At 37.2% G+C, this 12415-nt stretch overlaps 1 protein-coding gene across 1 annotated transcript; it reads left to right on the forward strand.

Annotated features, from left to right (window-relative positions):
• The first annotated feature begins 2508 nt into the window (after nucleotides 1-2508).
• On the forward strand, nucleotides 2509-3156 carry LOC109208601. The gene has a single exon (XM_019371729.1). The coding sequence runs from the start codon at nucleotides 2509-2511 to the stop codon at nucleotides 3154-3156; it is 648 nt and encodes a 215-aa protein (XP_019227274.1).
• The last annotated feature ends 9259 nt before the right edge of the window (nucleotides 3157-12415 follow it).

The following is a 12415-nucleotide window of genomic DNA, read 5'->3' on the forward strand; positions in this document are numbered from 1 at the left end:
TCTTACTGGGTTTATATTTACGTATAACTCACTCCTTACCTGCATCTCTATGCAGATACTGTTGCGGGAGATAGAGCTAGTGGCTGACGAGTTTGTTCGAGTGGATCCTATTGCTGAGGTGAGCCACCGCATTGTTCGTGGAGGCTTTCGTTTCAGACTTGCTTAGTTCGTGTTAGTTATTTTTTTCCTTTTTCTTTGGGGTTTGCATACCCGTCAATGAAACTCATATTACTTTGTTAGATGCTTGCTCCATGGTCTTAGTGTGGGATTTGGGCTAGCGTTTTATTATTTCAGTGATTGTTGGTTTTTCTATCAATTGACTAAGGTATTAAGCGATAATCATGACCTCTTTAATTATTAATAATACTTTAGGCCTGCACTTTTTCTCTCAGTGTTCGTGTAAATGGTTAAACATTAAAGAAAGGGGTTCGCCTGGCAGGTGGTGTTAGCTGGGTGCCAGTCACGTCTAGGAGGTTGTTTGGGACGTTACATTGTGACAGATTTGTGACGGAATAGCTGGCGTCTCATAATCTTGAGTCGCAAATCAATTTTGACGGATTTACTTTCCGTCACAAATTCTTGTGACAGAATTGGGATGGATTATCTGTCACTGCATTTGGAGCTCCATTGTGTCTGATTCTGTCACAGTTGTTGACTGATTTGTTACGACTATGTCCGTCATTAAGTTTGTGACAGAATTTTTTCTGTGACAAATTTTATTTTTCTCACCACCCCATTCTTGACAGAAAGTTCCGTCACAAAATATATTTGTCACGGCAAATTTTCCATCGCTAATTTAACGATTGGTTAAATAGTTGTGACAAATTAAATTCGTCAAAAATTTAACTTTTAGACATTCACATCAAATAAATAATAAATACATTCAATAAGCTATAACCATAACCTAATTAACCATGACAACCAAAATATAACAAAAATAACTTCAATATATTATCCAAAAGTTTGAAGTTAAAACATACAAACTTCACATGTTCAGTTAATAAAGATGCAGGCATATCTCACCTCTTCTTTGCTGACGACCTAACCCTCATGTCTAGACTTAATGAAAAATCCTGCAAAACAATAAAGAACAGTCTTTCCTATTTTTGCAAGTTGTCTGGGCAGAACATTAACACATAAAAATCAAAAATTTTGGTCTCCAGGAACTATCACCCCAATACTGCCCAGGAGATTGCCTCCTATTTCAACATCAAAATAGACAAGTCTTTTGGGAAATACCTGGGCTACCCAATCCTCCCCACCCCAAAGGACTACCAATACATCATTGACAATATGCATAGGAAGCTTTCATCCTGGAAAGGGAAGTTTCTCAATATCGCTAGAAGAACTACTCTAGCAATTTCTACCCTGAATGCTATCCCAAGCCATGCCATGCATTATACACTCCTCCCAAATAAAACTCTAAAGCAAATTGATCGTATTTAAAGAAACTTTATTTGGGGTACAAATAGCGACTCAAAAAAAACCCACTACATTAATTGGCAGAATATTACCAAACTAAAAGAGGAGGGAGGCCTTGGCCTCCATACTGCTATTAACAAAAACCTAAATTCTCTCTCTAATCTTGCATGGAGGCTCATTACCAATCCAACTGCCCCATGGTCAAGCACCATCATCCATAAATATGCCAAAAGCAACCCAAGAAAAAACTCCTCCTTTGTATGGAAAAGCATTCTCAAAGGATGGTCCACTTGCTCCAAAGGAATAACATGGTTACCAAGTAGTAATTCAAGTCTCAACATTTGGACCTCCTCCTGGATTCCCAACTGCACATCCCTCCGACAATGTCTTTAGGGACCTCTCACTCATCAGGAAAGTAACATGACCATTAAAGATATCATTGTCAACAATCAATGGAACTTATCTAATCTTTCCTTCAATATCCCAAAAGAAATTTCAAACAACATAAACAAGATTCCATTTCCCCTTAATAAAACCCAAGACACACCCGTTTGGTCCCTATCTCCTAGTGGAAGCTTCACCTCCAAGTCATGTGCCAAACTCCTCCAGGAAAATCAATGCCCTCGTCTGGACTTTATATGGATTTGGGAACTCAAATGCCCAAATAAAATAAAATACTTCTTGTGGCAATGTCTACACAACAGAATTCCTTGCCGACAATACCTCCAACACATTGGCATCAACATAGATAAGAATTGTGCCATGTGCCATACTGATGAGGAATCCCCACGGCACATCTTCCTCACCTGCACAACTGACCAAAGGCTATGGGCACAATTAGGCTTAATCACTATCCATAACTCCAATGAGCATTGGTTGTCTTTTCTCAAAAACCAATCCCCAAAATTCACCAATACTTTCATTGACTGGCAACAACTCCTTCCATTCGTGGTATGGGGAATTTGGTTAAATAGAAACAACAACAACATAAACAATACAAATTTCTCCCCGTCACTCAAAACCATTGTACATCATGCCATGGAATTCCACTTCATGACCTCTCACAGTAACCCTATTACTCAAAAAATGACCATTGACATCAAATGGCATCCCCCTCAAAAGGGGTGGTACAAACTCAACGTTGATGGTGCTCATGATAACCTCAAAAGTGGCATAGGTGGAGTCTTCCGAAGTTGCAGTGGAAAGTGGATTATTGGCTTCCAAAAGAAAACCAATGCCATATGTCCTCTACACGCTGAATTACAGTCACTCCAGGAAGGCCTCAAATTAGCTAACAGATTCATGCTGTTTCCATTAGAAATTGAAACAGATTCAACAGACGTCATCAAAGCCATTGAAAATGGCCATGCTACTCTAAATAACGTAATCTTTTTTTGCAGGTCATTAATGCTCCAGCTGAAGGACCTAGTACTGAGGCATAACTTCAGAGAAGGCAATAGGGTGGCGGATGCACTAGCAAAAGATGCAAAAAACGAGGACGACATCAAAAATATGCATGAAGAAGTTAAAGTATTAGTGTCACCACCAGTTTTTGTAGAAAAAACGCTTGCAAATGATATGAGTGGGGATCCTATTTTCTCTAAAAATGTATCTAGTAGTATCTGTAATATGCTATTTTGGCTAGGAAATCAAAACATTATGAAGAAAGGGCCATCTGATCCTTCACTCTTCGCATTAAGCGAAGAACAATGTAATATGCCAAACGCAGCTTAGTACATATATATAATATCCTGTTTTAACGTTCAAAAAAAAAAAAAAAAAGTCTGCCAATATTGAACGCTAATCGGCCAGTAACAAAAGTAGCAATATTCAACAGTTAAGCACTAGTTAATCCCCTCTTAGAAGGACAAACATGATCACCAGATGGCCGGGGTGATAAGCCCATCTTGCCCATCATGCTCTTTCCATTGCTCCTCCAAAGAACGAAGCCGATCTTCACTTTGTTGACTCAAACGTGAAACCACCTGAGCAACGCGTTGCTGCACCTCTTGCTCGACGCGTTGCTGCACCTCTTGCTCGACACATTGCTGAAGAATCCTCTCTTGAGTTTCTCTCATACGCAACACCTCCTCCTCAAGAACTTTAATGCGTTCTTCGGCAACATGATCTGGCACAGCATATAAAGTGCGTGTAGTGGCAGAGTTGGAGTCTAGATATAAAGTCAAAGCTTGTGATCCCAAACCATACACGCGTCGTTTCTTCTCTCCACCCACAACCTCAAAATATAGACGATTCACATCAACTTCCTGTGAATCATCTGATGAGTTTGAATTAGCAGCAGCCATCGCAACCTCCATTTTTTCCTACATTGATAAATTCCCAGAATAAATTCTTTTAACTTAAAGTAATCTCATAAACTTATTACATTTCTAATAAGTGTTCAGATATGACTTTGAGATCTTTTAGCTATGAAATCTGATGAGTTTTTCTTAAACAAAAGTCACATAGGTAATCCAATATGGTTTTAATAACTTAGTCTTTTTTGGCACAGTCAATTCTACCTGCAAGTGATCAAGGAGGAACATTCTCTTAAAAGCCAAACTATTTCTTCTTAATGTTGTAGTTTCTATATTTGCTCTCACATTTTGCTAACTAAAATGAATGGGGCAAGAACAGATTTATTTAAAATGAACAGAGCATTCACACCAAATTCATATAGTAAAATGAAATCAAGGTAACCAATAAGACATCATCTGGTAAACCAACTCACTATACAAACTCACAAAATGAAGATACAGCAAAAACCATTCTCAGTAGCGCAATTGACCTTGAAAAATTCTAGAATTCAACTTATTGTTTAAGGGGTTCGAAGCAGAAGTTATTCTACGTATTTTGAGTCTAGTTTACTTAAAGTTGAATGTTCTGTTATATTATAGGATAATTACATATCATTTTTTATAATTTATCAGATACAGTAAGTACACATCTTTTAGTTGCTATTGAAGATCAATATTCTGAATGGGAATTAATGACCATGAAGTTATCAACCAGATGTGCATAAGTTGGTAGTTGATCCAATAGAGACATCTGGAGTGCTAGGAGTACTCGGAGTACCAAGAGTGGCAGGAACCGATGATGTCGAATCACTCATTCTTAACTAAATGCACTTGAAAATCAAATTTACCAAAAAGATCAGCAGTGGGACACCAGAATCAGCACTAATCAAATCAAAGAAAGTTCCAATTCATTAGCATATTATGCAATATGTAACATTTATAAGTCATTCACATAGAGTTCGGTAGCAGATTTGAATATACCCAAAAAAATTAGCATACAAGCAGTGATATGCCTTAACAACAACAAAAATCATTATAAGATCAAGCAACTAGTTTTTAAATTTCGGTTCATTTGTCGATACATAACAAAGATGTACAAAACAAATTGCAAAATATAAGTAAAGGAAATCAAAAACTACCCAAATTTCTATAGTAATACTAATTTAACTTACTGCCAACTTCATAAAATAGTTCATTCCACATCACATGTCCTAACTTTTTGGTACTATAAAAGCTATCTGTCATTATATTATCGATCGGCATCAATTCCATAAAAATTGACATAAGTCATCATAACACCTCTCGAAAAAATGATGTTCTGCCTTTAGATTCAACAATCGAGCAACGACAGACAATTGTGAATGCCAATGGGGGTTTCCTTTCCAAATTTCCATATAGTGTTATCCTAGGAGATAGGAGTCCCCCCTCTCCTTTTTTTATATTTGTATTTTTCACATTTTCTTACCCACAGATGACTTAAAAATTAAAGGTAAAATAACATATATGAGTCTTTTAAACTATTAATACAACACCATTGTATTCTTGAAGAGGAAGGTGATAACACAAAGGTTGGGAGATCCAAGAACTTGAAGAAAATAAGTTGATGAAATGCGGAAGTAGTAAAGAAATGCAAGCGGAGCAAGAAAAATAAACTAGATATGTCGAAATTCGAGGAAAGGTCCAAGAACCCCGAGATTATGTTAATCTAGATTTTGACAAGATCCTAATGACAACAAGTTGGTTATGAAACCAATTGCCTTCACTAGAGATAAGCTAATCAAGAACTAGATTCGGATCTTGACTTCTAGTTTGAATAACTTACGACAACAACTAGTAAAAGAAACTAGTCGCCTTCGAAGAATATCAAAAGAAACCAAAGATATCACAAGAAAGAAAATTATCTTACTACCTTAAGCTATGAACTAGTTAGGGTTGCAAGATAAATCTTCAAAGTAAAGTTCACAAAGGTTCAAAAGAACTCACAATAATAATATTAATCTTCAATGATCTTCTACAATGGAAGACAAGCACCCCTTTATATAGTAGTAAAGAAGGAGCTAGTCAAGACTTCAATAAATGAGAATTATATTCCCTAGAAGCATAGAAGACTACCCACACTAAGACCAATGTAGTCAACATACATATAGGCCAATGCAAGTCAACATAGATTAAAACAACTATTAAATATATATTCTAGAAACTATTTTTGGGCTTATTTGGGCTGCTGAAAATTCCTCTCTTTTGGGGCATATTTGGGCCTCATTCCATCTCCTCTTGGACTTTAATTTTGGCCTCAAAATAGTTGTAAGACTTGGCCCAAAGATCCTCCTTGTGCTGGAGCTCTTCTTCTATTATAAAACACTTTTTAATTGCCAATTGAAGCCCATTAAGCTTGTCTTGAAATTTCTTTGTTTGAGACCTTGTCATGGGCCTTCTTGGAGCTTCCAGAGCTTCATCCTTCTCCTTTAATGATGTTGAGCTGCCATGAATGCTATCATTCCCCTCTTCTTGAAGAGAATTCGCCCTCGAATTCGAGCCTGCATCAAACAAGGAAAGATCAGAAACATTGAAGGTAGCACTAACTTGATATTCACTAGGAAGGTCAAGTTTGTAAGCATTGTCTCCAATCCTTTCAAGGACTTCAAATGGCCCATCTCCTCTTGGATCTAATTTGGATCTTCGTTTGGCAGGAAATCTTTCCTTCCTAAAATGCACCCAAACTAAATCTCCAGGTTTAAAAATGACAGATTTTCGCCCCTTATTTCTTCTTAAGGCAGTTTGTTCATTCTTCCGTTCAATTGCAAGCCTTGTATGTTCATGAATCTTCTTCATCATTTCAGCCTTATTTCTACCATCAAGATTGACAATGTCATTAGTAGGCAAAGGTAACAAATCAAGGGGAGTGAGGGGATTGAATCCATAAACAACTTCAAAAGGAGACTTACCAGTAGAAGAGTGGATAGTTCTATTATAGGCAAACTCTACCATGGGCAAATGTTCTTCCCAAGAAGTTAATTTTCCTTTTAAAACAGCTCTCAACATATTCCCTAAGGTCCTATTAACTACTTCAGTTTGCCCATCAGTTTGTGGGTGACAAGATGTAGAAAATAGCAATTTAGTTCCCAACTTCGCCCAAAGAACTCTCCAAAAGTGACTTAAAAATTTAGCATCCCTATCACTAACGATAGTTTTAGGTATGCCATGTAATTTAACCACTTCCTTCACAAATAAATCAGCTACATGTAACGCATCATTAGTCTTCAAGCATGGAATAAAACGAGCCATTTTTGAAAACCTATCTACCACCACAAATATACTATCCTTACCATACTTAGTTCTAGGAAGTCCTAACACAAAATCCATAGAAATATCAATCCAAGGAGAAGTAGGGACAGGTAAAGGAGTATAAAGGCCATGTGGTAACACTTTTGATTTGGCTTGTTTACATTCAAGACATTGAGAGCACACTTTTTCAACATCCTTTCGCATGCCAGGCCAAAAAAAATGTTCAGCAAGTATATCCAAAGTTTTGGGCACTCCAAAGTGTCCCATGAGTCCACCACAATGTGCTTCCCTAACAAACAATTCACGCAAAGAGCAATTAGGAATACACAATTTATTTTCCTTAAAAAGGAACCCATCTTGAAGATTGAACCTCTCATAAGGACCCAACTTACATTCTGCAAAAGCCTTGCCAAAATCAGAATCATTAGAATAAAGTTCCTTGATTTGATCAAAACCCATCAATTTAGAAGTAAGAGAAGAAACCAAGACATACCTTCTTGAAAGTGCATCAGCAACCACATTCTCTTTTCCTTGCTTGTAAGCAATCACATATGGGAAAGTTTCAATGAATTCAACCCATTTTGCATGGCGCCGATTAAGCTTACCTTGGCTTTTCAAATATCTCAAGGATTCATGATCAGTCTTAACCACAAACTCTCTTGGCCACAAATAATGTTGCCATGTAGCTAAAGCCCTTACCAAAGCATATAGCTCTTTGTCATAAGTTGAGTAGTTCAGTGTAGTTCCACTCAGCTTTTCACTAAAGTATGCAATGGGCTTCGAGTCTTGCATCAAAACAGCACCTATTCCTTTTCCAGAGGCATCACATTCAACCTCAAAAGATTTAGAAAAATCGGGTAATTGCAAAAGAGGAGCAGAACACAATTTTTCTTTCAACAAGTTAAAAGCATCATCTTGTTCTTTTCCCCATGAAAAACCCTTATCCTTCTTAACAACTTCAGTTAAAGGAGCAGCAATGGTGCTAAAGTCTCGCACGAATCTCCTATAAAAACTAGCAAGCCCGTGAAAACTCCTAACTTCAGTTACACTGTTAGGTTTAGGCCACTCTTTAATTGCCTTGATTTTCTCTTCATCAACTTCAACTCCCTTAGAACTAACCACAAAACCCAAGAATACCACACGATCCACACAAAAAGTACACTTTTTAAGATTAGCAAACAAGTGTTGCTTTCTGAGAACTTCAAAAACTTGTTTTAAGTGTTCCACATGCTCATCTAGATTTTTAGAATAAATCAAGATATCATCAAAATAAACTACCACAAATTTCCCATGAAAATCCTTAAAAATATGATTCATCAATCTCATGAAAGTGCTGGGTGCATTAGTCAAGCCAAAAGGCATAACTAACCACTCATAAAGCCCATATTTGGTCTTAAAAGCAGTTTTCCATTCATCTCCAGGATTCATTCGAATCTGATGGTAACCACTTTTTAGATCAATTTTAGAAAAGATTTTGGATCCATGCAATTGATCCAACATGTCATCAAGACGAGGAATAGGATGACGATACTTTACCGTTATCTTGTTGATTGCTCTACAATCCACGCACATCCTCCAAGTTCCATCCTTTTTGGGTACTAATAGGACGGGAACAGAGCAAGGGCTCATGCTTTCTCTCACAAAACCTTTCTCAAGCAACTCCTCAACTTGCCTTTGAAGCTCTTTTGTCTCTTCTGGATTACTCCTATAAGCAGGCCTATTTGGAATTTGTGCTCCAGGCACAAAGTCAATTTGGTGCTCAATGCCACGCAAAGGTGGTAGACCTTTAGGGATATCCTCAGAAAGATATCATCAAAATCCTGCAAAAGAGAAGAAACACTACTTGGCAAAGAAGAAGTTAGTGATTCAGAATTAATCAAAACTTCTTTATAAGTAAGTTGTATAATGGGCAACCCCTCTTTCCTTGCATTCAAACACTCTTTGGCTTTTATGTACAAACTCTCCTTTTTCTTTTTCTCTGCCTCTTTCCGCTCACCAAAACTTTCCTTTTTATTACTCAAACCCTTTTTTACCACTTTGCCCAAGTTGCTGCCCTCTCTCTCTCTCTCTCTCTAGGCCATCTCTCTTTTTTTCTACCTCTTGGCCTTCTTTCTTTTCTTTTCCCTCAAGCTCATTTTTTTTTCCTCCCCTTTGTTTTCCCATTATTTCTCTCCATCTCTTTTGATCCTCAAACACTTGAGAAGGACTTAAAGGTGCAAGAGTATACTTCTTGCCATTAATCTCAAGAGAATATCTATTCTTTCTTCCATCATGAAAAACATTCCTATCATATTGCCACGGACGACCTAACAAGATGTGACAAGCTTGCATAGGAACCACATCACAAAGAACATCATCCACATACCTACCAACATTGAAGGAAATCATGCATTGTTTGTTGATTTTCAGTTCACCACTATCATTCAACTATTGGAGTCTATAGTGCTTAGGGTGTTTCATGCATGCAAGTTCTAACATGTTCACCAAGTGTGAACTCACCACATTAGCACAACTACCACTATCAATAATCATAGAACAAGTTTTCCCCTTTATTCCACACCTAGTATGAAATATATTTTCTCTTTGTTCTTCACTACTGATTCCTAAATTAATAGTCATAATCCTCCTAACTACCCCAACCAAACCATCATTGAAAGGTAACTCTACATCATCTTCACTCACACCTTCCTCTTCTTCCTCTTCCTCACTTTTTTCTCCTTCATATTCTCCATCTATAGTCCTCCTAATTACCCCAACCAAACCATCATTAGGAAGTTCTACATCATCTTCACTTACTCCTCTCTCTTCTTCCTCACTTTTTTCACTCTCATATCCTCCATTTTCTCTCAACAGAATATTTCTTCTATTTGGACATTCATGCATAATATGGCCTCTTCCATGACATTTATGACATTAAATGGAACTAGAAGGTTTAGAGGATCTAGAATTGAAAGCTTTACTTCCCTCTTTCACATCAACTTTACCTTTCCCCTTGTCTTCTTGAGATCTAGAAATCACTTCTTGTTTTGGCCATGGCTTCTTGGAATTGGTGTTTGGCCAACTTCTCCATGAGCTAGCTTGCTGCCTTCTTTTATTTTGCTTTTCTATTTTTACAGCCAAATCTACTAATTCATCTATAGTTACATATTGTTGTATCTCTACTACATCAGCTATTTCTCTATTTAAACCATTAAGAAATCTAGCCATAGTGACCTCTTCTTCTTCCATACAATTAGCTTGGATCATAGCCATATCCATAGATTTAAAGTATTCATCAACAGTCATGGTTCCTTGCTTCAAGGTTTGAAGATGCAGTTGTAGGTCTCTTTGAAAGTGGGAAGGCACAAACCTCTTCCTCATGACTGCTCTCCGAACCGTGCGGGAAGGTTTCCCATCACACAGCTCACCAACTTGATCTTCCGCGGGAACCGTATGTCCGAACAGGCCTGGAAAAAAAGGTAAGGTCTCGCTTTCCTTTGCCACTCAAGTGTACGGCATCTGCCCATGGTTCTAAAGATTCAATCTCAAAGCGGTACTAATTTTCATCTCGGTCCATGTAGCAATGGGTGGTTCTCCATCTTGTTGTCTGTCTCTTGTAAGCTTTTTCCACCAAATAGAAGCATAATCAGAAAATTCAACAACAGCAAGCTTAACCTTCTTACCTTCAGAGTAGTGGTGACAGTCAAAGATGGCCTCAACTTTCCGCTCCCAGTCAAGGTACAAGTCTGGGTCTCTTGTGCCCTTGAAAGATGTCATCTTCATTTTTATGCTGCTAATATTATCATCTTCTACTCTACCTCGTTGTCCCCTCCTATCTTTTCCCACCCTATCTAGATTTACATCAAGATCATCAACAAAATCATCTATAGGGTTTTCTTGATTTACAATGGGGGCATGGGGTACATTTCTTCTATTAAGAGGCCTAGGATTATTTCGAGGTTGTACATCAGGTTGATTTCCCCTCCTAAGTGCAGCTATTGTCTCATTTTGTTCGGCAATAGTATCCCTTATCTCTTGGAATTGCAAGTTCATCTCTCGAATTGTTGATGCATAGCTTGTAGAGTGAAATCATTTCTTGCTCGGATTTCGGCTTCTTGGAGAGCCCTCTGTTCATCATCACTAGCACCTGTATGAGACATCTTTTTAAAATAATAATAATAATAGTTATCACTCAAACTTTGGCTCTTTCCCTCAATTGTTCTCACTCACTCTTTTCTTTTTCCTCTCAATTAACCTTTGGAAAATACCTTGTAGATTTATAATTAAACCCAACTCGTATCAAAGCCCTTAGTAGTAAAACAACGAAATTTGGGGCACTAAAGAAAGTGAAGAATCAATCCTAGAAAGAGTAGGATTTAGTTGAAACAAACCTCGAACAAAGAAAAGGATTTTTTTTTTTTTGAACAAGATCAAAGTATTAGGATCTCCTCTTCTTGTTTCCTTCCTTGATTTTGGAAACAAACACAAATAAAAATCTGATTTCTTGAAAAGCAAATATGTTTCTCCTTTTTTTTCGTTTTTTTTTTTGCTCCTTTGTTCAAGAAATCCCCAAGATTTATCAAGAACGGAATCTTGATACAACCGCTCTGATACCACTTGATAACACAAAGGTTGGGAGATCCAAGAACTTGAAAAAAATAAGTTGATGAAATGCGAAAGTAGTAAAGAAATGCAAGCGGAGCAAGAAAAATAAACTAGATATGTCGAAATTCGAGGAAAGGTCCAAGAACCCCGAGATTATGTTAATCTAGATTTTGACAAGATCCTAATGACAACAAGTTGGTTATGAAACCAATTGCCTTCACTAGAGATAAGCTAATCAAGAACTTGATTCGGATCTTGACTTCTAGTTTGAATAACTTACGACAACAACTAGTAAAAGAAACTAGTCGCCTTCGAAGAATATCAAAAGAAACCAAAGATATCACAAGAAAGAAAATTATCTTACTACCTTAAGCTATGAACTAGTTAGGGTTGCAAGATAAATCTTCAAAGTAAAGTTCACAAAGGTTCAAAAGAACTCACAATAATAATATTAATCTTCAATGATCTTCTACAATGGAAGACAAGCACCCCTTTATATAGTAGTAAAGAAGGAGCTAGTCAAGACTTCAATAAATGAGAATTATATTCCCTAGAAGCATAGAAGACTACCCACACTAAGACCAATGTAGTCAACATACATATAGGCCAATGCAAGTCAACATAGATTAAAACAACTATTAAATATATATTCTAGAAACTATTTTTGGGCTTATTTGGGCTGCTGAAAATTCCTCTCTTTTGGGGCATATTTGGACCTCATTCCATCTCCTCTTGGACTTTAATTTTGGCCTCAAAATAGTTGTAAGACTTGGCCCAAAGATCCTCCTTGTGCTGGAGCTCTTCTTCTATTATAAAACACTTTTTAA

Source organism: Nicotiana attenuata, unplaced genomic scaffold, assembly GCF_001879085.1.
Source record: "Nicotiana attenuata strain UT unplaced genomic scaffold, NIATTr2, whole genome shotgun sequence".
NCBI lineage: Eukaryota > Viridiplantae > Streptophyta > Magnoliopsida > Solanales > Solanaceae > Nicotiana > Nicotiana attenuata.